At 41.3% G+C, this 26371-nt stretch overlaps 3 protein-coding genes across 4 annotated transcripts; 2 read left to right on the top strand and 1 right to left on the bottom strand.

Moving 5' to 3' along the window:
• The first annotated feature begins 366 nt into the window (after positions 1 to 366).
• Positions 367 to 9429, top strand: dnajc10 (DnaJ (Hsp40) homolog, subfamily C, member 10). 2 transcript variants are annotated; one of them, XM_057037549.1, is made up of 25 exons: positions 367 to 522; positions 1499 to 1725; positions 1939 to 2104; positions 2235 to 2285; positions 2620 to 2702; positions 2909 to 3040; positions 3170 to 3263; positions 3429 to 3506; positions 4306 to 4349; positions 4904 to 4969; positions 5244 to 5309; positions 5394 to 5483; positions 5555 to 5665; positions 5745 to 5859; positions 6262 to 6389; positions 6483 to 6599; positions 6675 to 6776; positions 6891 to 6951; positions 7247 to 7341; positions 7498 to 7628; positions 7755 to 7808; positions 7888 to 8035; positions 8142 to 8264; positions 8352 to 8459; positions 9086 to 9429. In XM_057037549.1, exons 2-25 carry the CDS (start codon positions 1504 to 1506, stop codon positions 9095 to 9097), a joined length of 2397 nt encoding a protein of 798 aa, XP_056893529.1. In that variant the 5' UTR covers positions 367 to 522; positions 1499 to 1503; the 3' UTR covers positions 9098 to 9429. The 2 variants fall into 2 exon arrangements, with proteins under 2 accessions (XP_056893529.1, XP_056893539.1); XM_057037559.1 differs by having other exon boundaries at positions 441 to 522; positions 1475 to 1725.
• Positions 9430 to 10698: 1269 nt separating this feature from the next.
• frzb (frizzled related protein) lies at positions 10699 to 17119 on the bottom strand. The gene is made up of 8 exons (XM_057037573.1): positions 16685 to 17119; positions 14780 to 15028; positions 12697 to 12732; positions 12525 to 12584; positions 12375 to 12440; positions 11659 to 11863; positions 11509 to 11572; positions 10699 to 11097 (listed from the first exon to the last, which is right to left on the bottom strand). Exons 1-8 carry the CDS (start codon positions 16887 to 16889, stop codon positions 11038 to 11040), a joined length of 945 nt encoding a protein of 314 aa, XP_056893553.1. The 5' UTR covers positions 16890 to 17119; the 3' UTR covers positions 10699 to 11037.
• On the top strand, positions 15012 to 22549 carry dusp19a (dual specificity phosphatase 19a). Its single transcript, XM_057037586.1, has 6 exons — positions 15012 to 15276; positions 18601 to 18782; positions 19144 to 19429; positions 20051 to 20097; positions 20937 to 21089; positions 22143 to 22549. Exons 3-6 carry the CDS (start codon positions 19207 to 19209, stop codon positions 22347 to 22349), a joined length of 630 nt encoding a protein of 209 aa, XP_056893566.1. The 5' UTR covers positions 15012 to 15276; positions 18601 to 18782; positions 19144 to 19206; the 3' UTR covers positions 22350 to 22549.
• Positions 22550 to 26371: the final 3822 nt, after the last annotated feature.

Genomic DNA, 26371 nt, shown 5'->3' with positions numbered 1-26371 from the left:
GATGATGACTAGTATGTACATAAGACCATTATGATCATTTTTTACCAGCAGTCATATATGCAACGCTACAACTCTTACTGCAATCAAACAGTAATTCAAATACACAGTAGGTGATTATTGTGAGATGATAATAACTGTCAATTCTTAAATTCTTAAAAGTCTTTGTAAAGGTCTTTCTGCATAGTTTTGTATGGCTGTTTATTTATTTATTGCTGTAAATCCACGATGATTTAAAGCATCTCCCCCCCACTGGGTATTTTATAAAGGGATTGCTCACAAAATTGGCATCACATTTTTCGTTATAATAGCATACAATACTGCAAAGACTTTTGCTCTCCACAGTCCTTTCAAACGCCACAGTACTGCAGGCTGCAGGCTGCTATAGACGTTTTGGTTTCTTCACCATTATTGTGAAAATCATTCCCGACGGAAGTGACGTTTATTGTGCTGTGACATCAGGTGCCGGTCGAGCCGGACACTGAGGCGGATCTTTGATTCCGCACTGTTAAAGTCGTATATAAGGTAGGAGGATCCTGTCTGTTAAATGTTTTATTACATTTCACTGTTATTTGTTGGAAAAATGCTCAGTAATGTTTCATGTGATGATGGAATCAAGATACCGGCTAATTACTGAGCAAGTCTTAATTATTCATGCTAACTTTTCTCGCAGCCAACTAGCATAGTTTCACAGCCCAAATTCTGATAAAAAAACACAGACATTTGAGTAAACTTTAATATGTCTACAGTGTATTAAAATCCTTATTGTCTAAGAAAAATGAACTGACAATATAAGCTATTATTGTTCAAGCCGACTCTTAACCAGACACGTCTGGATAAAAAAACAGTACGAATTAGGCACCATGATGCTACAAGATGTTTAAAATGTCATAATCTGAGTAGCCAAGGACCCATTTAAATAAAATCATCTTTAGAATGGCTCCTTTTAGGGTAAATGAATTCAGTCCTTAAATAGTCTTCACCAAGTTGTCTTTGCTATCTGCAGAGGGTTGTACTAAAAATAATACAATCATACTGTGTCAATCATACCTTCAACTAGTGATGATCATGCATCCATCAATTTTCCACTGTTTTATCACTGAAATAAAATAAAAAACTAAACAATTATGTGTTGACTGCAGAAATAAAATATGATTAAAGTTTTTATTGTCAAAAGCCCAATAGAACAAGCTCACAATTGTGCAAATACATTTATATTTGCCTTTCATTATTAAACATTTAAATATGTACACACATATATGCGTGTGGGTGTGTAATAATATTAGTTATATAACTTTCCCTCCTATTATAACAGTTTAATTAACCGCATAACCATTATTTTTTTGCTTTAGTTTTTGTATCAATATACAACAACTTGACTAATTTGACTAACAACTCCCTACAAGACCTGGAAAGATAATGCTACCAAATACATCACTTGGAGGACTCAGTGTACACATTTCTGACCATACAGCAGCACATCTTTCTCTGTATATTTTAGGTGGTATGAGAAGAAGGATGGCGCACAGAATGGTCTGTGGAGTTCAGCAACAGTGTCCCAGTGGGCTCATGCTAGCACTGATGATACTTGTCGTTCTGTTGAATGCTGTTTGGGCGGAAAGCCAAGACTACTACGAACTGCTGGGAGTCAGCAAGGAGGCCAACACCAGAGAGATTCGACAGGCTTTCAAGAAGCTGGCACTCACTATGCATCCTGACAAAAACCCTGTGAGTTTCTCTAAAAACTGAATGCTATTAAGTTACTGTATGTCTACAGATTTAATATAGCTTGTAAGTAACTGCATTTTTCTTTTAATTGAATGACCTAATTGAACAGAGGTGCAGTAAGTTGTTCTGTGGTTTGTACTTACTGTATAAGATGGAGGATTAAATGACAAATATTCTATCAGTCTAAGTCCATATGTATTGACTGCATTTCAGAATGATCCCGAGGCCCATGACAGGTTTCTCAAAGTAAATCGAGCCTATGAGGTTCTGAAGGATGAAGATCTCAGAAAGAAATATGATAAATATGGAGAAAAAGGCTTTGATGACCATAAGCAGGGAGGACAGTATGAGAGCTGGAACTACTATCGTTATGATTTTGGTGAGTGTCCATTCTGGCTGTAGAGGTCACGTATGGTTTGATTTTTTTTTTTCTTGACATCATGATAGTAAGATGTTTTAATGGCCTAACCTTTTAATTCTTTTTTTAATTTTAATCTGCTTCTCACCAGGAATTTATGATGATGATTTGGAAATCATCACATTAGACAGAGGAGACTTCGGTAAGAATGTCTTTTTACATTGGTCTAAGGATGTTTGTGTTTAATAAGAGGTTTACTGGGGTTTAATGTTCTGAAACTTACGTTTTCATTTGCGTCATCCCTGTGCTAGGTATTATTATTATTATTATTATTATTATTATTATTATTATTATTATTATTATTACAACATTATTATGGGAACTTTAATATAGTTTTGTAAATCTAATTTTTTTTTTTAACTCTTGACAATTTTCTTTTTTGGAGCCTCTTTTTGTTTGGAACACCATTGATCTTAACACAAAACTCTTTCTCCTTCCTCTCTATTGCTCTCTATCTCTATTTTTCTGTGTTTCAGAGGCAGCAGTAAATTCTGGAGAAGTCTGGTTCATCAACTTCTATTCCCCACGATGTTCACATTGTCATCAGCTGGCTCCTACAGTAATGACACTAAATATGTTTGAAGCAAACACTTTTCTGCCATTTGGCCCACCTGACTTATTGTACCTTTTTAAGGTTAAAATATCAAACCCTATTTTGTAAACAAACACTTAGTGACTGAGAAAATGTGAGTTCTTATATAAATTGTAGTAATGTGCCATTGTGAACCAACATCAGTACGTTTCTATGTATGTTTCCTGTTTTAGTGGAGGGACTTTGCAAAGGAGATGGATGGCGTGATCAGGATTGGAGCAGTGAACTGTGGTGACAATCATCACCTGTGTAGGAGCAAAGGCATCAACAGCTACCCCAGCCTGTTTATATATAGAGCTGGACAGGTCTGTATTCTTAAATTTATTTCTTCAAAAAATAACGCGACACATAAGGCTTTGTACCACATATTCATATCCTACTGATGTGAACTGTGGCAGCAGCATGAGCATCCTGACCATTCTTTTTGCATGTAGAGACCAGAGAAGTTTAGTGGGGACCGTTCTAAGGACAACTTGGTCCGCTTCTCTATGCAGTTCATCACAACGACTGTCACTCAGCTGTGGCAAGGTACACTCATTCTCACTGTGCTGCCTCTGAAAATCTCTCTCTCTTGATTTATGGTTGTTAAAGGTTGAGAATAAATGAAAGTAGACATTGTTTGAGTTGATGATTGGGCCAGTTTTCTTTGCTCTGTACACTCTGACATCTCAGTGTGTTTGTGTTTTTTCTAAGGTAATGTCTTTAAGGAGATAGAGAATGCCTTCTCTTTGGGGCTTGGATGGCTTATCACCTTCTGCTTTGACACTGGAGGTAATATTAATCATGCTCTTGTGAAAGGTTTTGGATTTTTAAACATTTTCACATCTGTAAATGTTCCTGCCTTGCTTGATTTCTGTAATTATGCTGAATTTAAACCTTTTAATCATCATATTTTGGGCCAACTCTGTGTCAGTGTTGTCTTGCAAGAACTCAGATGCTGTGCACAGATGATAAATATTATTCTTATTACTGTCTCCACATAAAAGTGTCCAGGCAGCAAAACTGTAATTTTTACAGACACCAGATTTCTATCTAGACTCAAGAAATGTGTCATACTGAAACGGAGTTGGCCAGAACACTTTTTTTTTTACGGTACCTTAGTGTAATATGCTGTGCATATGATTGGTACTACTTACTCTGGTTATCTGTAGATAATGTTTGTTACAGGATTTTAATATTTGATTTTAAACAATCTTTCAAATTCATAGACTTTAGTTGAAACTGTCTCATCTCTGAAGGCAGGGTCCACCCATGAGATGAGATGCCAGTTCATCACAGGGCCCTATAAGAGCATATGTGGGTTTCAGTACCTTGCTCAAGCGTACCTTGGCAGTGTTCTGAAAGTGTTCTGGCCCCTTTTCCTACTACCAGAACACTTCCCATGTTTTTACTACACTGGGGCTTGAACTGAGAACCCTCTGCTTCTCAGCTCAGTCCCCAACAGACTGAGCTGCCACTTTTTGGGTGTTATTCAAGTACACTGAACTAGTGGGATATGAAGTTGTGCTTTTAACACTGATAAGCTGGTATATCAGCTGTTATGTACTAATAATATGTCTGTTGCTGCTAGATTGCCTGGAGCCAAGAACCAGACAGAAACTGGGTGGAATGTTGGTGAGATAACATTATCACAGCACTGAAATTCAAACTCTTGTATTTTATTCATTGAAGTAAATGGTTCCCCACAATTGACTTTAGTCTTGTCTTTCGTGATAGTATGGATGATCATTGTCTGTACTGTATATAACAATTTTATTTGAGCACATGATACATGTCAATCAAAATAATATGGCATGTTGATATTAAATGCCAACAACCTCAATGCACAATGCAAATATAATACTGTATTTTAGTGTAGAAAGCATCAGGTTGCTCATTGTTGAGAGATCGTTAAGTGATCTGATCAATGTTGATGACAAACTGGTAAAACTGCAACAGTGGACTTTATAACAAAAATCTCCCGAACCTCTATTACTGACAGTTATTTGAATTAACCTGATTTATAAAATACATAGTGTTTAAAAATACATATCTCCTATTTAGTTAGAAAACTAAAAAAAAGTAAATTCTCCCTTGCAAAAGACATTTCTGATTTCGATGGGACAATAAAGGATACTAAATTATTAAACAAATAGCAAATTATTTAAAATGAATCATATTTTGTGTAGGATGGCCTTATTAAGGTTGGATGGATGGACTGTGCAATGGAATTGCAGCTCTGTGGCAGCTTTCAGGTAAGTGATAGCTGTCTGTCTGTCTGTCCGTCCGTCCGTCCGTCTCTCTCTCTCTCTCTCTCTCTCTGTAGTATCTATCTCTCAGTACCTACATACATACATCAGACTGTGATGATTAAATCAGCAGAAGCTTGATGTAGGCAGAAGCATGTTCCACTTCAGCAACTCTGGCTGTTGCCACAGCTGTAGTGGTGGTTGTGTTGTGATGTGGTTGTGTTGTTGTTGTGTTGTGATGTGTGTTGCAGCAGAGTCTCATCGTTCTGCTGTGTTTCAGGTGACTAGTGCAGCAACTGTTTTTTTCCCACCGGGAAGTTCTATAGATCAACCTGGGAGTGTATTGGTAAGTCCAAGAACACAAGAACATTTCTGTTTTACATTTTTCTGTGTGTTGCTACAGTACTGACTTAGTACTTTTATTTCTCAGTGGCTTAATACTCTGGACAGTAAAGAGATTTACAGCCAGGTTCTTGATCATTTGCCTGATCTACAACTACTAACCAGTGACAACTTTGAGGTATGTAGAAAGTAAATAATGTTCAATTGCAACATTCTTCAGAATATTTGTATGGTGTCTTTTTTTTCCAGAGCCAGTTAGCCCACCACCGTTGGCTGATCAGTTTTACATTTGGAGACAGAAGCCCTGCCTCAAACGAGTACAAGAAGCTACAGGCATTCCTTCGAAAAGACCATATACAGGTACCCATTCCATACAAGTCCTTCTCTATGTCTTTCCTCTTTTCTTTATTTTCTTGCTCAGAGTTTTTTTTTTTTTTAGGTTAGCAGGGTGGACTGTACATCAGACTCAAAGTTGTGTCAGTCCCTCTACATCTACAAACCCTGTATCGCAGTATTCAAAGGACTGGGAATCCATGATTTTGAGATCCACCATGGTTAGTATTCCAGATTCCAAATGATATTTATGTTTCTTTGGCATTGGTAAATCTATTTTTGGAAAAAAATAAATAAAAATTTTTTTCTTAGTTTTCTTAGATCAACAATTTTGTTCAAACGGAAGCATGTAACAAGTAAACTTCCATTTGGAAAAGTGATAAACTAAATGACGGAAATCAAATCAGACTAAACTTTTAGTCAAACCATGTCATCATTGTTATTTTATCAGATAAGTTTAAAACATTTCATTTGTCAACCAGAATTGTACTTAAAACATGGATTGATGCTTTAACTGTCGTGAAACCAAAACCAATATCTCTAACTAAAAACATTATTTACTAAAACACTGTAAATAGTCATTTGATTTGACCTCGTCCATGATGTCAAATTTGTGCTTGCAGGTAAAGACGTGTTGTACAACATCGTGAGTTTTGCCAGGGATAGCGTTCATGCTCATGTGACAACCCTGCGGCCTGACAACTTTCCTGCCGATAGAAAAGAACCCTGGCTGGTTGACTTCTTTGCTCCGGTTTGACACGCACCTTCGCTTGCACGCAACTTTATGTCGCAAGAATACGTTTCAAGGAGACCGATGTTAATATATCGTATGGTTCTTGTTCAGTGGTGTCCTCCGTGTCAAGCATTACTTCCTGAACTGAGAAAAGCATCAATCCAGTTGGTTGGACATATGAAGTTTGGTACTCTGGACTGTACCATCCATCAAGGCCTCTGCTCTAGGGTAAATACATGCACATTTTGGTTGTAACATGTGTAATGAACATGATATAGGAGTGTCTTTTTTCTCTGTTTTCAGTACAACATTCAGGCTTATCCCACCACCGTTATCTTTAACGGCTCTTCTGTCCATGAGTATGAAGGACATCATTCAGCTGATGGCATCTTGGAATTCATAGAGGTACAACAACAACCTCAATAGACAAGAATAAATAAATTACAATAAAAAATAAACTGGGAAAGCCACACCTGTTTAAATGTCTTTGTTTGATACGTTGTATTTCTGTTTCTGTAGGACCTGGTCAATCCGTCTGTGGTCAGTCTGGATCCTTCCAGCTTCTCTGAAAAAGTTAAAGGTAAAACGAAGCCTGACAGTTACAGGAATATAGTTTTTAAATCAAGGATCTGTCCATAAATTTTTACGTAATTTTAATTATTTTATATTAGTTGTATCTATTAAACATCCATATGTCCAAATGTTGAAAAAAAATCACATGAGCTTTATATGTTGTCATGTATTTCCATGAAAGTTGCTGTAGTTCTGCCAAACATCTTATCTCTGAAGCCATCACAACATCCTTGTTATCATTGCTGTCTGTTGTCATTGTTTTTAAATGGCTTTTAAAGTAGGTTTTCTCTTCTTGGTTGCAGGGCGAGCTACAGACCAGGCATGGGTGGTGGATTTCTATGCTCCCTGGTGTGGTCCATGTCAGGCTCTGCTACCAGAGTGGAGGCGCATGGCCAGGGTACATCACATAACACACCCAGATCTATAAAACCACTGACACGGGGTGCATTCACTAAAATGAGATGGCTCAGTCATCAGAGGTGGATTGTGACCAAAGGTATAAACGGCCTTGCTGCAAATGTTTGATATTAAACTAAGTTAAATTTCTTTCCAGCTGCTCTTAGGACAGGTTCTGGTTGGTTCTGTTGACTGTCAGCGTTATCAGTCACTCTGCCAGAATCAAAACGTGAGGGCATACCCTGAAATCCGCCTGTACTCCAGCAACATGAAGCCAGACCATTACATGTGAGTATATATGTTCCCATTTAAAAACTGCTCAAATATTCAGTTGCACGTGTAAAGATGTCTGAAAATGTCCCGACGAGTGATTAGAGCCAAGGAACGTGTTATTAAATTGTTTTGTGTGTTTAGGAGCTATAGTGGTTGGCACAGAGATGCTCACTCGCTGAGAGCGTGGGTTCTAAGGTGAGACCGTCGGAAGGATCCTTGATTGTGTTGGACGCTCTCGAAGGTGTGCTCATATCGTGAGCTGTTGTCTGTGCAGGGCTTTACCCAGTGTGTCTGTTGACCTGACTCCGCAGTCCTTCAGGTCTCAAGTTCTACTGGGTCAGGATCACTGGGTTCTGGATTTTTATGCCCCCTGGTGTGGGCCGTGTCAACAGTTTGCTCCAGAGTTTGAGCTCCTTGCTCGAGTGAGTCATTTTCTTCACAGTAATTCAGTCAAAGGTACCAGTAACTTCAGTTCTGTGCTGAAGAGACAACAAGTGGCTAAAGTGATGACCTGTGTGTGACTGACAGATTCTGAAAGGGAAGGTGCGCGCAGGGAAGATAGATTGTCAGGCTCATCAACACACCTGTCAGTCAGCTGGAATCAGCTCCTACCCCACTGTCAGATTCTACCCCTACCTGGGAACACGGAGGGTAACACTGTCCCCATCATTTATTCTGAATTGACACTAAAGTGTCCTGATGCATGAAAATGATCCTATGGTGTGTTTGTGTTTACAGCATGAACAAAGTGGAGAGTACATCAACAGCCGGGATGCTAATACGATTGCCAATACTATCGGACAGCGATTACACCACTTGTTGCCACAGCCGCAAAACAAACCAAAGGTTTGTCTCTGTTGATGTCCATTTTGAAAGTGACACATTATGCTCCTTTTCTGAAAGTCATCATGCTTCCTTGATCTCTAAATGAAATGTAAGTAACCAGCTTTGGTTGAAAGGAACCGAAGGAGCACAGGCGGATTCTATACATACCAGCTCCTCAGCCCTGCTGTGAATGGCCATGGCCGCCTGCCTTTCCCTTGAAATCCTAATGAGCTCCTGTGAAATGATGTAGAGAAATGTGACATGCATGCAACAACAGAGCAGGAGTTCTTGGCTTCCATGCCGTGCACGACTTCGGTCCAGACAGTCGTGTACAAGCAAAGCAAGAACAAGAAAATGGCGGAACCTCGCACAGGTGGCTGCGGTTGTATCAGCGCTAGAGAGGGGTTATTCACATCACCCTGTGATGGAAGAGTCCAGGAGAGATTCAAACACATCGCTGCTTTGAGACACATTTCCTGACTTTGGCAGCTTCCAAACCTTTGAATTAGTTCTCAGAACTGACAGTTACGGGGTGGGGAGGCTCTCCGGATACTCCACTATATGTACTATAGCACAAAAATGTGAGCTTGGCATAATGTGTCACCTTTAACACAATTTATAGTTACACCTGTTGTCCCTCTCTGCAGGATGAGCTCTGACCACGCTGGTCTCTTGTTGTGACCTGGATATGTGTCTAAGAGATCTTGGACAATCATGGAAATGTGATGTGTCGAGCACAAACAACAAACACTCCATGATGAAGACAACTGCAGCAATACATTGGGAGGAGTGTACTGTGCTGAATGTACATTAATATGCTGCTGTGCTGTTTTTCTTCTGTTTTAATTCTTGCTATTTACTCGGAAAGGAAAACCGTTGGACATGATGGACTTGATGTAACCCTAAAGTAGACGCACACATGCACAGTTTTTTTTCATTTTGTGGTCTTTTGGGAATAAATTTTATTAAAAAAACCTGAAAAACAACAAAAGGAATGTGAGTCACTGATCAAGTAAAGGTGCCTTTTCCAATGATTCGCTCCCAATTCTGTCTCAATCATGTGCTGCACATCCTTTGTTCATCTTTAGAGATAGTCTGTCGTGGAATATAGACTATAGACTGGGGCTAGCAGGGCCATACAACATTAAAAAGTAAAGGAGCTAGAAAGGCTACCATTAACCTTTGTTCAAGGTGTTGGAGAGGAGTAAAATCTCCCAGTACAACTTATTTTCACTAAGGCCAAATCTCTTTTAGTCTACAAATAATTATTTTATTATTATTCATCTGGATAAAAATGTGAATATTTTTGAAAGAGCAAATAAAATTCACACTCACTTAAACAGCAGAGGGTGGTCAACTCCTGCAAATTGCAGAGAGCCATTGAACAATGACGATATATTTAAATCTGAGACCCACAAAGAAGAAAATAGTCAAGCTCTTAATGTGTCCAACTATCTGTCGACATGTATAATTATTGAGCTTTAGCCATTACTCATTCATGGGTATTCAAATATTTTGAGTCACTGTATTAAATGTTTTGTCCTCAGGCTAAGGTCAAGAAACATCAGCTGTTTGGAGAGCACAAGCAGGACACGCACCATTTTCAAGGTCTTCTCCAGATTTTATAAAGTGAGAATGTAAAAAACATTAAAAGTCTTTATGAATTACGGTGAACAAATGAAAACCTTCGTGGACATCTTTTTGTGATTTACTCAGTTTTCAAGGAAAGAATGCTCTTGTGACATTAGTGCCCAATAGCATGAAGCATCTTGCCAGTGGTACCTGTAGGAGATTCCTGCAGTACAAGTACAAGTACACTCCCCCCAAATATACAGAACCCAGCAAGTATTTAAAGCTGAAAATCAACTTGAGAGCGTCTCTTCATCCCCGCCTACCTACCAGATTGTTGCTGACGGGAAGCGTGACCTGGAAGATGATGAGGATCCCTGGAGCGCAGGCAGCCCGACACATTGGCGCATAGCTTTACACTTTCTTCCCAAATCTGCATGAATTGCGCAATGATGGAGGAGCTCTTGGGAACCTTCAGTGCACTAGATTTATTGGCAGCTGTGACGCCTTCTGCAGCCAGGTGTGTCTTTCCAAATCTCCGTTCATTTGAATAAACCATCTTTGGGCTCCAGTCGACGTATACGTGTGATAGCAAAGGCTCTGAATACCTGTGTGTAGACTGATGCCATAATATTCACAGTTTTTCATCCTTATTGTTCAATGTTCAGGTTATATAAAGGACAAAGAAGAATGGAAAGGAAAAAAACGCTTTATTTCTGTGCATAGTTTAATTACTACAGTATTTAAAGTTTACCTCTTATTTGGATGAGTGGCATAGGTGTAAAACACACACACAGACACATACATGCATGCACACACACACACACCCAACATCAACATAGATACACACGCTGATAAACACACTAGAAAGGAAAGTTATTAATGTTTGTGCAAAGAAAATAAAATGACAGAAATCAAACTCCAGTCAGTTTTCAAAGTTAAACAAGTCAACTACATTCAGCTATAACAGCCTGTTATAGTGCAATATCAACATGCACAGCCATGTGCACACAGGTCTCAGTGTCAGATCTCAGTGACGATTCTGTCGTGAAGATGATTGGCCTCTTTTCTGGAGGATCTGATCCCACCTCTGGACAAAAAAGGCAGATATTTGGTGAAGGGAAAGGATAAAACTTCATAGCCATGGTCATCATGTTCTACATAACCCTGAACTTCAGTTACGATTATGCTTAACAATACTTATGCTCACAGTTGTTTAAGAATATTACAATAACAAGACTATATTTCATTTGTAGGAAGTTATGCTGATGAACGGAGCAGGAAATTACTGCCAGTCAATATTCTGCTCATCATTAAGGACAATATATTCCTGTATTTCAACCTCCTCTTATAAAACATTACAATGGCTTTCACAGTAATGTGGAAACTTGTCCAAATCATTGGAATAGCTGAAGATAATTTCGCACCACTGTCGTACTTTTGAAAGTTCCTTAAGTCAGCTACACAATTATAGTGTGTTTGTACTATATTTGATTCTCACCTTAATCTTTCTGTTCATTTTGTCTTTCCACTTCTGAGCGATGGAGCCATCAATCAGAAGCAGCCTAGAACCAAGAACAGTAAAGTTTCCAGGAGGAGACGTTGATATGAATAAAACTCTCCATCCTTTGTCGCATCATGCTGCTCCTACCTGGACGTCTCCTCGTGCTCATAGCCCATGATGAGATATTCTTCCCCTATGGCCAGAGGAGGACACAGGCAGGAGGAAGAGTAGTAGAGGGTGTGTGTTTCTTTAGGAATGTTCACCAGCGAAGACTTGAGCACCTCCTTCACATCCACAACAGCTGTGGGCTCCAGACCGCGATTCCTCACCTCCTTCACTCTGGCTCGGATCACTGAGAGGGTCGACACCGGTACAGGCAGTTTTATTTTTTGATCTTGTTATAAAACATTTATTTTCCCCTTATGACACAGCGTTCTCCTGTTGTCACAGGCTACATCAAAGCTTCTGATGAATGTCCAACGTTCAGAAGAGTCATTCTTGAAAAAGTCTTGTTAAAATTCCTATTCAGGAAAATAGGTGATATTTAAGAAAAAAAGAAAAAACAAATGGGGCTGGGGGTTGATTAAAAGTTGTCATACACACACGGGAGGTCTATATTTATTTAGAGAATAACTCTTCCTAGAAGGAATAAATGTTACTGAAGTTTAGACATTCAGTCGTTATGATGGAGTTCCCCCTAAAGGAATTCAATCAATCATATTCAGAATACCTCCATTTTTAGGGACTCACTGACTAGATCTTGGGATCACCCCTCGCCTCCCCCTCAGTGATTGAATGTGTATCTTTATGTTCTTTATGTATCTTTTCCTGCTTTATTTAAACACTGATGACAGGTGACTTACCATAGTTGTAGTTGTTCCTCACGTAGTTTCTTGAAGTCATTTTTACCGTCTTACATCTACAGCGATCTACAGACATTAAAACATGCAGTTTAAAGTCGCATCTCCTGGCTCCACCTCCATTAAAGATCCTTTTGAGCAGTGGATCCTTACCTCCATTGGGCCCCCTGCAGTGGAGATTGTTCAGGTCCATTGGAAAATCTGGACTGGATTCTGGAGGAAGAGCAACATGATAAACAGAATTTATTAAGCATTATTTATTTATCAATGTACAATCTGATGGATTTAAATATCTATAGCATAGGTGCAGCGAAGGTAGCCTTACCTGGGTTACACCTGGCTGGGTCCTGGTAGTACTGGTCTACAGATATGGAGCGGTACCAGGAAATAAAATATTAAAAACAGAGCAACTTTATATCTTTGTTGATGCTGTGCAATATTCAAAGGGAAAGAAGTTGACACCATTACACACAATTTCAATCATGATGAAACTGATTAATTGCAATCAGCCACATCTACATCAGTCAAAGTGAAATGATGTGTTTTATTTTGGTGACACTCAGGTCTATGGCTCTACTGCATCAGGGATTAGGACAAACAGGAGGGACCATCACAGCCACGGCCCAAGGGAAAGGAAAAGAAAGGGTGAAGAAAGTTGTCAAACAATTACCGGTGTCAATAATGGCTTATAAAAAAAATTACATATTATAAACTGAACTTAAGTACAATCTTTATTTTTCTGGCTGGATGAGATCTAAAGGAAACATCTTCTTTGTCCAGCTTCCCACCTCCCTTCCCTGATAATAGTAAGCCAAAAGACTCTCGGCAGAGGACTCGCTCCATGTTCCTTGTTCCTGGCTCAGCAACCACCAACTTAGAAACACTAAGATGAACTCACTAGCCTGCTGTCTAGTTTTTGGTGGGGGTCCTTTGCTCGAGTTAAAGACATAAGCGAGGACCCTTTTTACTCTTTAACTGCAAGAGCAATTCTTTTTAGGCAGTGAGATTGTCAAAAAATGTCTCAATGAAAGCAAACACAGGACTGTAGCCAGACTCCATAACTGCAGCTTTCAGACTGGGACAGACTGGGCTGCCATTGAATATGACTCAAACATAATTGAGCAATCTACCCCGACTGGGTTTTAGCAATCCAGCGAATTGCAAGAAACTTTCCCACAACCCTGCTGAGCTTTGGGCAACCCAAGAGATGCGTGGGTGTATAGTTATGGGGGTTAAGGGGAGTGAAATTATGTTTTTCTTTTTCTCTAGGACCTCACTGACCGAGGCCTGTTTAAAGAATCAGAGGACAGGGAGGGTTTTATGAAGTGAAAAATGAGTGGGACAGTATGTATGAAGGAGCCCTTTGAGAAAGCCAGTGGGAGAGAATTTGGAGGTGAAATGACTCATGCTATCTGAGGGAAAGGGAGCAGAGATGGAAAAGATGAAATAAGATAGCTCAGCAAAAGCTGGAAAACCGCTTCCTGATGTTTGTAGTTGATGAGGAAAAATCCTATGATGGCGTGTCAAACACGTTCTGACCCAAGAATTCAGTGTTCTCTTGACTGTGCGTGCCTTTTGTTGCATGGTAGGCTCAAAATAGTGAACAAAACAGTTCAAAAAGCATTCCATCTGACATCTCCGCTTCAATATGCTGCACTTTCATCCAGCCATCATGTACCGCTTGGACCCTTAGTGGGGGCAGGGTGTAGGCTGGAGCCTAACCCAGCTACCCCAGCATGGGAGGCGGCGTACACGGTGGACAAGTCACCAGCCCATCGCAGGTCAGCTACAGCTTATGTTATTTTTTTGTTATGAATCCATCATAAAAGAGCCTGTGGGAGAAGGAGTTAAGGTAAGCTGGTAAGAGCGTTAAGTCAAGAAGCACAGAAGAGGGAGGAGGGGGGGGGGGTGTCAATGACATTACGTAATTCTGTAATGTAAAAAAGGAGCACCCTCTCAGACATGTACATGTACTGGAGTACAGCAATTCTCTTACACAGGCATGGGCGGCAGCCTGTTCCCGTTAGTCATGTTTGTAGTAACAGTGTGTCCCATGGCTTTGATGCCATCCAGCATATGTAAATTATAAAGAGTGCAATAGTTCAAGCACCACCCCCTCTCAGGTGCTCGGAATGGCAGCAAGACAAACTTACCAAAGCCAAACTTAACTCAGCAAATATCGTGAGTATAATACCCGACGCTGATCTGGGCCACACAAATGTTTCTTTGTACACATCAGATCTTTCTGAACCTGGAAGACCTCGTCACAGGTTCTTATAGGGCTTTAAATGAAAAAGAAATCCCACCTTCTGCCAAACTCTCTCAGGCTTCGGTTATTTTCTCGCAAACAGAATAAAGACTAATTCAAGACAGCAGAATCCAAAAAGGTTCATGAGGTTTGGTTTTACCTGGACCTTCGGCTTTGACGATGGCTTCGGGTGAAATGCACACGCCACGTTCGTAGAGCGGCAGCTCGCTGCAGGACAGGCTGTCGGGCCAGCTGTGATTGTAACGGATCATCACCGGCTCGCAGCCTGACTTGGCCCGCTCGCACACGGCCTTGCATGGTTTAATGGGCTCATGCTGAAAGTCAATTGTGCAGATTGGAGCATACATGGCGCAGAGGAAGAAGAGCAAATCTGGGCTGCAGCCGGTGCCTGAACAAGCAGAGAAAAAGGCTGTTAACTGAACCATCGCTACGACTACGAATGTTCATAGAGGATTTGGATTTTCTACAGCTACGGAACATCTTTGACATGCCTCCATCTGTCTTTAGATTCTCAAAGGAACACCTAGACCTAGAAAATGAAACTCTCCACCTGGAAAAGGGCCAATTATGATCATTAAAAGGAGTGAAAAATCTGACAGGAATGCTTGGTACTACATTGGACACTAAAACATAAAGGTAAACATCATTGTGATAATTTTTCAGTGTTTAATATCAATGTTTTATTTTTGTTTTGTACAAACTGAGAGTGAAAAAAAGGGGAAAGCAGCACCCTGTAAAAGGATAAGAACCACAGGAGATTGGAGCTTTCAGATAACTTTGAGTGAGGCATCAGACCTTTATTAGCCTGCCAGGGTCACGGCTTGTTGACCAGCATCATTAGAAATGACAGATGATGCTAATTCTAAAGCTTTCTATATATCCAGACTCCTCTAATCTTGGTCTGGAGAATCGAGAAAGATACCAGAGAGAACGTTTTCATAGGATCACCAGGAAAACAAGTCAGAGCCTGTGTGACTGCAAAAGACCTCCAGGAAGATTTGACAGCGTCTGGAGTTCACTGCAGCTTCACTGTTCAACTGTTCACAACACCTGCACAAATATGGCCTTCATGGAAGAGTCCTCAGGAGAAAACCCCTCCTGTGTCCTCAGCACAGAATCCAGTGTGAAAAAGAACATCTAGAAAAGCCTGATTCAATCTGTAAACAAGTCCTGATGAGACTAATGAGAGAATTCCATGAAAAGTTCGCACCACTGTCTAGCGTGGGGAGTGGATCCATCATGGAATACCACAGAAGGCATAAGATGAAGGCTTTGGCATGACCTTCACAGTTTCCTGACCTAAACATCATTGAAAGCCTGTGGCTAGTTCTCAAGAGAGCACTGCGTGCAAGATGGCCCAGAAATCTCATGGAACTGGAAGATTTTTGCAGGGAAGAATTTGCAAAAATCCCCCAAAGAACCAACTAAAAGACTCTTGGCCTTAAGTCCACAAAAGTGTTTACAAGCTGTGATCGTGGCCAAAGGAGTGAGACCAGCACCAAATATGCAGGGTGGCCACCAAAGATTTGCTGTGGGCCCTTTTCTCATCTGTTATTTTAAACAATGTAAAAAAAGATCTGACATGCTTCAAACGTCCCACTGGATAAGAGAAATCATAATTCTGTCCACGGTGCATGAAAATCAGGGGCCAATATGTTCACTCACAAGGGTCAAACATTAGAATCACTGTCCTGAGTTATTAATCAATTGTTGACTATCATTTACTCTATTGTTTGAAAGTCATTGACAGACTCGATAATAATGTCAAGAAAATAATAACAAGAATAATATCTTGTCAGTGAACAAATTGCATTATCTTAAAATTCCAAACATATATTGTGGATAACAAGAAACCAATAGATTTCTGCATGTCTGTATTTGTTCCTTGCGTAATAAATAAAGGTTAGATCTAGTTTCAAAAGGGCTCCACGGAGGTCTGATGGGAGCGGGTAACTTATCCGTGTCGGTCTGTTTTAAACTCGGTAAAGTTTGAAAGCAGCAGCGGGTTAACTCTTCTCATTGGAAGTGACGGAGTGCGTCTCACCGAGGAGCCCCTCGAACTGTTCGATGGCCAGCACCGCGTTGTCCTGCGTGCTGTGATGGAGGTGGTTCGGCATCTTGGTCATGTTCCACGGCATGGACCGGCACAGCGGAATCCGCACCGTCTCACAGGACGCCGCCCGGACCGCAGGAGGCCACAGCGCGCAGGACACGACCAGGAGGGACACCGAGAGACCCGCGGAGAGCATGTCGCCGCCGCAGGGTGGGACGCTACAGCGACGCGGAGCAAAGTCGAGGTCACTCACGGAGGGACCCGAAGCCGAATTCCGACGCGCTTTTTTTCCTTCTCCTGCTGACTGCGGCTTTTCGGCAGCTACATTCCAGGCTGCAGCTGTAGGACAGAGGAGAAGGAGGCTGATTTTTTTTAATTCACTTTTACCCCAACTCCCCTCCTCTGCTTCCTTTCGCCACCTCTCTGACTTATCCGCGTTTCCTTCTCTCTCTCTCTCTCTCTCTTCTCTCTCTCTCTCTCTCTCTCTCTCTCTCTCTCTCTCTGCCTCTTTTTCCTCCTTTCTCCCCACTTTTTCCTGTGATGAGAGGATGAGTCCCTTAAAATGAAAAATCAACATCCTTAAATCCACTTACCACCCACTGGGACAGTTCACTACATTTTTGGTCTTTGTCATATTATTCAGCAGTTTAATGCGGTCTGATTAGTCAATAATTTAAAGTTTTTATTGGGGTTTTTTATTTTTAAGGTTGAAACTTGAAATATGTTCAGTGTTAATCCATGTTGTTAACACAACTTCTTCCTGATCCTCCATCAGTCACTCGTAACTTGTAGCCATTTAGAGCCTGCAAACAACCCGAAAACGCCAGCACCGACAGAGCCCAGCGCCTTACCCCCCCCCCAAGGCCCTGAAAACCCCAAACTCTGAGACATTTTATGCTGTGAGGCAAGTGCTAACTTTGCACCATGGACCCAACAAGGAAAGTTCCCTCAACATCTGACAACCATTAAAGCTGTCACACCCACACAGGCACAGACGCACAGTCATGCACACACACACTGAAAAATTCTTCATTCTTTCTTTCTTCCTTTCTTTCTTACATGAAATCCTCAAATATTTGCCTTATCACGAACACACACACACACACACACACACACACACACACACACACACATTGGGATTCTTCAGATTGCAAAGCTGCCATAATAGTACTTACCTGTGTGTGCATGTGTACCTACATGCGTGTAATAAGACCTTTCTGCCAAATGTTTTAGGGATTCATTTAAGAAAAGAAAACAGAGAGGAAAAAGTGGGGAAACTCTCTCTCTCTCTCTCTCTCTCTCTCCTCTCTCTCTCTCTCTCTCGCTCTCGCTCTCGCTCTCTCTCCCCCTCTCGCCTTCTTCCTTTATGCTTTTTGCAGACATTTTTCTTAACACCGCCAGCCCCGCAGTACTGCAATAGATGCCCACTTAACTGTGGAAGAATATTAATTCCAAAAGTGGTTTGTCATGTCTGCTGGATGACATTGGCCATATTAGACATCTGCTTTCAGTACGAGGTATAAACAACTATGAAAAACAAAGTGCAAAGACCATAATGTTTCATAATGTTGTGCAATGACAATAGAAATATTGGCTTCCCTGTGATGGTTGAGGCCTTTTGTTCTCCAAGGTTGCAGCTGGTTAAGGAAAATGTGGCGCCATCTTGTGGTCCATGCAGGGAAATCCCCGTACATGCACACCACTTTAAACTTTTTATCTGAGGCTAGGTTGGTATTTTATACCCTAACATTTAAGAAAAAAAAGAGTGTTTCAAGTGATCTTTATTTGACCGGTGTGTGTGGTTGGGAGAACATAGGCATAATTAATTGATTAGTGTGTATAAGAGACTGACAGATGGGCAGGTGTCATGTTACAGTGCCCATATCCTTTCCTGTCACAACCTACAGAGCTGTGAACTGGATCAGACAGAAGGACTGGAAGACATGGATATGATCTGACCTGGTGTAGGATGTGTGTCTTTTATGCTACCCAAACCTCATAATTTCCATGTTATCGGAAGTGGATAATCTCGCACTAGCACCGCCGGAACAATTTGCTCTGTCGACCTCCTGAAGATCTGTCGGACCAGGTTTTGTATATCTCTTATCAAACTAAATTCTATTCATGGTATAAAAATAATTGTAATTGCTATATGAGCTAATTTGGCCTTTGCTGCATCAAAGTACACTTGCCATTTAAAAGTAGCCATCCATTTTCAATTGTGAGTATTTTGTGAAGCTATAACAGAATAGAAAGACAATAAATTCTATACATGATATTTATATTCACATCATTAAATATAGTATAGCACTAATCAGATAAAAGGGACATTCAGTTACATGTAAGTACACACAGACACACACACACACACACACACACACACACACACACACACACACACACACACACAGTAATCATTATTTAACAACCTGTTTTAATTTGCTCTCCAGACTCACTTTCTTGTGGACCTGTAAGTCGACGTCGCTGCACACATAGTTGCATCCAGCCCGGTCATGCAGTCTTTGACTCAAGAGATTCAGAGTTTTTCCCGAGCACGTCTCAGGAAGCAGTGCACACGGGTGACAACACTGAGCGGTCGTCGCATCATTGAGACCTGGAAGGGCTCCACCATCACCGTGGTAGAAGACCCTACTCACACTGAGAAAATGCTGGGTTACGTCCTCGACACCTCCTGGGAGCTGCAGGTCGGAACTGTGCTGCCATACCTCCTTCTTGGTGAGACACAATAAGCTGATGGCATGTGACCATACATGCTGTATTTGTATTTATATCTCTATCATGACTATGATTATCTTACCTGGAATAATGACTCATATTAATTACTGTCTTTCTATTTATTCTACTTATATATGTTACAGTCAAAGCCAAACTATTGCTCGTTAGAAAATTATACATACCAAAACATCAGTAAATTTTATAACCTAAAACTTGTAAATTTCTAAATTTTACTGTCATTGCACATGTACAATGGGAACTCCCTAGAACTCTCTAGAATTTGTGAGTGCAATAAAAATATCAATAATTAAGGACAAGAAAAAATATATAATGAGAAACATATGTATGCAATATACACATATTATTAAAACAAACCCATATATACATACACAAACACGGCTCCAATGTGATTTGTCCTTTATTTTGTGCTTCTCCTGGTCTAGAACAGAGTGTAACATGAGCAGTAATGTAGGGAAGGATAGATGAGAACTTGGTACTTTAATGACTCTGTGACTGTGACTGCGTATGGTGCCAAAACTAGTGGTAATTATTTGTGTGTGTGTGTGTGTGTGTGTGTGTGTGTGTGTGTGTGTGTGTGTGTGTGTGTGTGTGTGTGTGCAGGTTCTCAAGATGCCGCGCATGACTTTGGAACTTTGAGAAAACACAAGGTAAGCTGTTTTGATGGAAATCAGTGTACAATCTCATCCAACATCCTTTGCTGGACATGGCAGATGCTCATGGTTTTAACCACCTTAAAGGTTGTATCAGTGATTCTGAGCAAATAGCGATTGTTCCCTAACAGGAGGTCTTTCCTCACAAAGTGTCCGCAGCTTGTCTCATGAGAGGACAGTGAATAACTCCGCTCACTCTCAGCCAACTAGCCGGCCAACCAGGAAGGTTCTGAGAAACATGCATAAACTGATGTGACCCTACCTGTTTCCCAAAACACAACAGTGTTCCAACCAGTCAGAGGGCAGGACCAGGGTTCTGCCCCAGTTAGGTTACACGCTGGTGAAGGGGAGCGGCCGGCTGGCTGTGGTGTGTGTTCAGAGCGTTGTGTTTGTGTTCACAATCACTTAAAACAACCTATAAAGTGGCTCAATTGTGAAGAGAGATTTTGGGTTTTGAGTCAGATGCTTCTTAGCTGACACCAGAATTCATTAAAATGCCACATTTAATCTCTCATGAGGAGAGACCAGCTTTTTATTTTAAGGTTGAAGTTATTCTCCCTGCTGTCCTGTCCATCCCAGGACATCCCATAACCTTCTCCCCTACAGTAATACACCCTAAAAACTGACTTCGGTGGAAGCACAGTCACATTTTTCAGGGCTTACAGGCAGCTTGTGTTGTCCACTTCACAACAGTCCTGTCGTCCCGGTGATTCTCAAATAGAACCATGGCCATTCCTCATCCTCAGCCACTTCATTTTGAGGTCTCTCCAAACAGTGGTTGTGTAAAGCACATGCTCTTCTGCTTGCTCTTCTGCTCTCTTCTCCCTCTTTTTTAGGTGTCTCACATCCTGAATGTGGCCTTCGGGGTGGAAAATGTCTTTCCCGAGCTCTTCGTGTATAAAACCGTCAGTATTCAGGATCACCCCGACGTGGATTTGCTCTGTCACCTCCAGGAATGTTGCGCATTCATCCAGCAGGCTCACAGTGAGGTAGCACATTCATAAGTGAAATATCAAGGACTGTGAAAGGATTCTTGGATTTTGATTTATGATTTGGCACACAATAAATGTGCAATGTCCTGTTGAAGGTGAACCTCCACTCAAGTCCTTTGCAGCTGGTTTTCCTCCAGGATGGCTCTGAATTTAGCTCCATGTATCTATCAAGGCTGCTGTGAAGTGTTTAAGTGTTTCTCTAAACATGGCCAAAAATTCTCTAATCTGTGATTCTTCTAAAGGATCCACAACTGGTGACCTTTTTTGGTGCTAAACCAGAGTAGTGTCGACACATAACCGATGTATTTAATCAGTCCCTTCCTTAAATGCAAAGTGCATTGTGGGAAATCCCAGTGTTATCTTCTGAGTTCTTGCAGTGGCTTCCTGGGACCTCAGTCGCCATTCTAGCTTACACAAGCCTCTCTGAAAAGAGCTCTCCTCGTTATTCTGAACAGAGTTGGGGAGTCGGTCAGACACACAGCTTTGTCTGAACATTCTCCTACAACTCACAAGTGTTGAGGTTTCCACCGAAGGTTGTGGTTAAAGCCCAGGAACAGAAACATTAACATATACCTCAAGTAGCTTGTTGCATATACACGCGTCACTGACGACACCGACATAACCAACCTCTCTTCCCTTCTGCTCATCAAAAATAGATGGACACTTTTGTTCATGTTTTATGAATGTGAATACAGGTTCGGTGTCATACAACCTTTTAGTAGCTCACCTTAACATGACACCACACACACACACGCACGTGCACGAGCGCAACCACGCACACAAAGAAATGGAGAGAGAGGCAGACAAAGGCAGACTGTCATTAAGCAGTCATTAGGGGTGTATGATTACTGGAAGCATCCATAATCAAGCTGATGATTCGCCAGAAGTCCATCTGGTTGGTAATGACCTTTAAATGGAGTGTATGGCAACGCTGTCTTTTTGGTTTAGAAATTCTAGTGGGAACAAACCTGCTGACATATAATGAAAATATGAGGATGTATTATGGAAATGACATTTTTGAAACTTTTGTTTTTCCTGTCCCCGTCACAGAAAGGCATTGTGTTGGTCCACTGCAACGCCGGCGTGTCCCGGGCACCGGCTGTGGTCATTGGCTACTTGATGTCATGTGATGGTCAGTCATTTGATGGTGCCCTTTCATTAGTGAAATCAGCTCATCCAGCCTCAGCACCCAACCATGGTTTTCTGGAACAACTGAGGAGCTTCAAACCTCAAACCACGAATGGATCCAAACACTAAACAACAAACAGAAAATATAAAACTGGGTTTTTGATGGAAAAATCTTGAAGTTATTGTTATTTAACACTGAACACTGTGTATTTTTTTCTTTGGAGAAAGCTCATCCTCTCTTCCTGTAACAGACAAACCTAAAACTCAACAGTATTTCCAATGATGAAAGAAGTTACTTTGATCATTAAACTCACGCTATGAATAACTAATGACTGCGTAGGTAAAATGTCCTGCTGGGTGCATGAAGGTAACGGGTGGTGTTATTAAGATAACCTGGTGGCTCTCAGCCATACAAGGTGCTGAAAGGGTCATGGAAAGGGAAATGGAACCCCAACAGACTCGCTGAAAAAGCTGCACTTTATAACGGAGACAACAGGAAACACAGAGAGACATCCATTGGAAATATTTCCAGTGAGCAATTCCCACAATGCAAACCTTATTTGGGCAAAGGCTCTGCTCTATATATGGAGCTGGGCCGAGTGGACTATTTAGTTGACTCAGTGATAAACTGAAATCCTTTGCATCATTACATAATGAGTGCTTACCAGCTCGAAAAAATTGGGATGTGACTGATTAAAATACTCAATATTTCTTTGTTGATGCAATTTTATGCCCTTAATAATTAACTTGGTAATGAATAATTGATCATTTATGAAACATCGAGCTTCTCTTGTGCAAGCCTAAAGAATGATGCAATTATATTACTTTGCAGGGGAGCATCAGTTGTTGCATCATTATGGGATACAATGAGTGCCCTGAAAAGGGCACAGGAATCCTCACTTAACATTCAAGATTCAAGATTCAAGATTCAAGATTCAAGAGTACTTTATTGATCCCTTTAGGGGGTGTCCATCAGGGAAATTAGCATCTCCAAAGAAACGTACAGCACTGTACAAAATTTCCCACCACCATTACACCCCATTAAACCTATTAAAGATAATAAAAATAGAATAAAATAAGAAATAAAATAGAATAAATTAAAAATAGAATATGAATATAAATATAAACCTATAAAAATGTTCCAGTCCTTCTGCTGGCCCTCCTCCCCCCCTGTGAGGAGTTGAACAGTCTGATGGCTCGGGGGATGAATGAGTTCCCCAGTCTGTTTGTCAGGCAGCCATACAACGTGGGACCTCCCTAAATAGTGCACTACATAGGTAATAGTGAACGATGTCCACCAGTGGAAGTCCTGTCCAGCTTTGGATGCATGCACGTATGCCTGTAGCTTTTCTAAAGGATAAACTATGTGAAATACAGACATTGCTAGTGCCATATGGTACTTTTCTAAGTAACCTTTTTAGTGTTTAAAAAAACCTTTCCCAAATTTGAGTTAGTTGGGCAACTTTATTAGTGAATTAGTCCCTTTTAAAAACCAGCTGCTATCTAAACTTTCTGGTCCTGTTTGGCTTGAGAGCGTCCCACTACTTAATTCCTTCCCTCCCCAGTTGGCGATGGTGGTGCTGTGTATCTGCTGGTCATGGGTTCTCCAATCACAGAGTGTGTGCGAGCGTCACTAGTGACAGGTTTGACGTATTGTTTAGTATTATTTTAAACCATTTCCACACTTGTATGCCTCAGTAAGACTGGATCACCTCTCCTCACACTTCTTGTGTAAGAGCTACTGTGTTGTCTTCCATTTAAATACATTTGAAATAAGTTATTGTTTGAATGTATCTCACTGTTCAGTAGAATGGGCCTGAGTGCCTCCCTTGCATCATTTCCCTGGGTAAAATTCCCAGGGTGGCATTTTATGGCTAGTGTGTTTATATTGTACACCACTTTTTAGAGAGTGACGCCCACCTCCTCCCCTCTTTGCCCCAGTCTGGGGTTGTTGGCAGGGACTGCTGGTACGGAAAAGCAGAGAGGTGTTTTTGTTGTTTGTTTGTTTGTTTTATTTCGGCAGCACAAGGTAGATTCCTGTTAGCTGTTTTTGTTCCTCAAAGCAAAGCAGCAGTTGGTTTCTGAGGGAGGAAGTCTTGGTGGAGAGCTGTTTATCTTACTATCTGTTTTCACTTTGTTGTCCTAGCTGAACCTTTGGGTCTCCCCTGTTTTGTTAAGGTGAAGCTGTGGAGGCAGGGCTGCAGGAATTGGACACAACTGTGCAGTTTCAGGCAGAAAGCGGGAGGCTGCGACAGGAACAGCCGACCTCCGTAGCTGGATTTACTGCTGAGCGCCCCCTTCCTGTCATAGTCCCCCATGTTCCTAATGCTGTGTCAATGTGACAGATGCTTGTATTTGTGTCCTGGCCCACAACATCCAAGAACAAGTCCAGGTTTAGTCCAGTGGCTTGAGGAGGTACCGGACTGAATAATCAGGCCTGCTATCTGATTGAAAACATGGAGCGAGCGGAGATAAAGTTCTGCCCTTGTGCTGAGCGGAAGGATCCAGCTAAGTTAATTGGCATGTTGGAAGGCCATTATGGTTGTTCCCACTCCTACGTAGCTTTGCAGGATAAAAACAGTCTAGTGGGAACGTGAGGTTTTTTTAGGAGGCTATAGAGGGTGAGGTCACCCTGTTCCGTCAGTCTTCGGCCTCCACTGCACAGTGATGAATCGTCCTCAGGCAGAGGCCAACTCACCTCACCCATCTGAACGGAATGAGGTGAGACCACTGTGAAACCAGCAGGAGCCCCTGGACCAGCTCACTCAGAGCGTTGCTTCCTTGCAGAGCTCTCGGCCACTCCTTAGAATCCCAGAAGCTGTAGACGGGTCATCAACAGGGTTATTTCCCCCTGGTGGTGGTGAACATGTTGCTGTCATCAGTCTGGTCTAAAGTGTGGAAAAACTAGCCAAACCTTGGACAGACATGTGCTCTCGCTGCTGCTCCCCCCTCTCCACCTGAATATGATAATCAAGATTCGCGGAAGGAGTAGATTCTTCTAAGCTAACAGCCAAGGCCACTGATGGAAGGATGGATGCCAGTAATGATGGAATCTATATACAAAGTATATATACCAGAGTAGGACAGAGATACTCTATGTCGTCTCCTCTTCTCGCCTTCTCAGGCCACAAGCAACTGGATTTTTAAAAAGAAAATCTCAAAAAGATCTCTCAAAGCTCGAGTTTCCAACTTGTCTTGGGCACAGAAAAATCTTGGTGAACTGCTTAAGTCTCATTTTGTCTTCAGAGTGAAGAATAATGCTTCTCTGTCCAGCCTGTACTCATTTCTCAACTGTTTACAATGCTGACATCGGCAGAACTGAAGAACCACCAAGACTCAAAGAGCTACTGTGAGAGCAGGGTTGTTGAACAAGCAGTAACTAGTTCAGTCACAGCTTTTGGCTCCACACTAAACCCTCTGGTACAGTTTGGCCTTTTGTTTAGGAACCTAAAACTAATAAATGGAATGTATGCGATATATCTGACTGAAGTGTTCCCCTGTATTTGTGTACTTGAGCAGCAATTTCCTGCTTCTGGGAGCGTTCACCTGCCCTGTGAATGCACCGTCACAGCAAACGAGCCTTTAAATCACTCTCCTGATTATCGTTTCATTTCAATCTTTCATTTCATTTAATTGCTATAACTTCCCCGTCCAGGCCTGCTGATTTTAATCTTTAGTTTTCATTTTTCCAAGCTGGCGCCTGTTGTGGCTCTGCTGAGGCTGCTCCGTGACCTTAGCTCTTCTGTTTCTGCCCTGACCTGGAATACAGGCCTCTCACAGCCTTTGACCTGCTTCAACACGACTTCTATGCTAATAATTTGACTTCTTTGTTGTTATTTTGTGTGCAAAGATGTGATTTCCTTTAATATTTGCAAAACTCACTGACTTTTATGCCCCTTTTCTGCAGTATGAATTTAGATTCTTTACACACAAATCTCTTCCTGTGGATATCTTTAGAATATTTCCATCTTCAGCTGGAAAGCTGTGCATCAGCAGTCCCGTGTTGATGACCAGTCACACTGTGACACCCTACATCAAAAATTCAACATAAGCTGAAAATGCAGTAGTAGCATGTAGATCGTCATGCACATGGCTGAACAAGCCATATTCAGGTTGGCATTATAGAATTATGATTATAGGACTCCAACAGG

Source organism: Takifugu flavidus, chromosome 1 (assembly GCF_003711565.1).
Source record: "Takifugu flavidus isolate HTHZ2018 chromosome 1, ASM371156v2, whole genome shotgun sequence".
Classification (NCBI taxonomy): domain Eukaryota; kingdom Metazoa; phylum Chordata; class Actinopteri; order Tetraodontiformes; family Tetraodontidae; genus Takifugu; species Takifugu flavidus.
This window is presented reverse-complemented; position numbering and strand designations above follow the sequence as displayed.

Excerpts from the sequence above, each read along its gene's own strand:
- dnajc10 (XM_057037549.1), top strand. The coding sequence starts at position 1,504 with ATGAGAAGAAGGATGGCGCACAGAATGGTCTGTGGAGTTCAGCAACAG. Across the intron at positions 2,105-2,234 it reads CTACTATCGTTATGATTTTG|GAATTTATGATGATGATTTG; the intron begins GTGAGTGTCCAT and ends GCTTCTCACCAG. Across the intron at positions 8,265-8,351 it reads CCTACCTGGGAACACGGAGG|CATGAACAAAGTGGAGAGTA; the intron begins GTAACACTGTCC and ends TTGTGTTTACAG.
- frzb (XM_057037573.1), bottom strand. The coding sequence starts at position 16,889 with ATGCTCTCCGCGGGTCTCTCGGTGTCCCTCCTGGTCGTGTCCTGCGCG. Across the intron at positions 15,029-16,684 it reads ACAGTTCGAGGGGCTCCTCG|GCACCGGCTGCAGCCCAGAT; the intron begins GTGAGACGCACT and ends CTGCTTGTTCAG. Across the intron at positions 11,098-11,508 it reads AAATGAACAGAAAGATTAAG|AGGTGGGATCAGATCCTCCA; the intron begins GTGAGAATCAAA and ends TTTTTTGTCCAG.
- dusp19a (XM_057037586.1), top strand. The coding sequence starts at position 19,207 with ATGCAGTCTTTGACTCAAGAGATTCAGAGTTTTTCCCGAGCACGTCTC. Across the intron at positions 19,430-20,050 it reads GCTGCCATACCTCCTTCTTG|GTTCTCAAGATGCCGCGCAT; the intron begins GTGAGACACAAT and ends GTGTGTGTGCAG. Across the intron at positions 21,090-22,142 it reads TCCAGCAGGCTCACAGTGAG|AAAGGCATTGTGTTGGTCCA; the intron begins GTAGCACATTCA and ends TCCCCGTCACAG.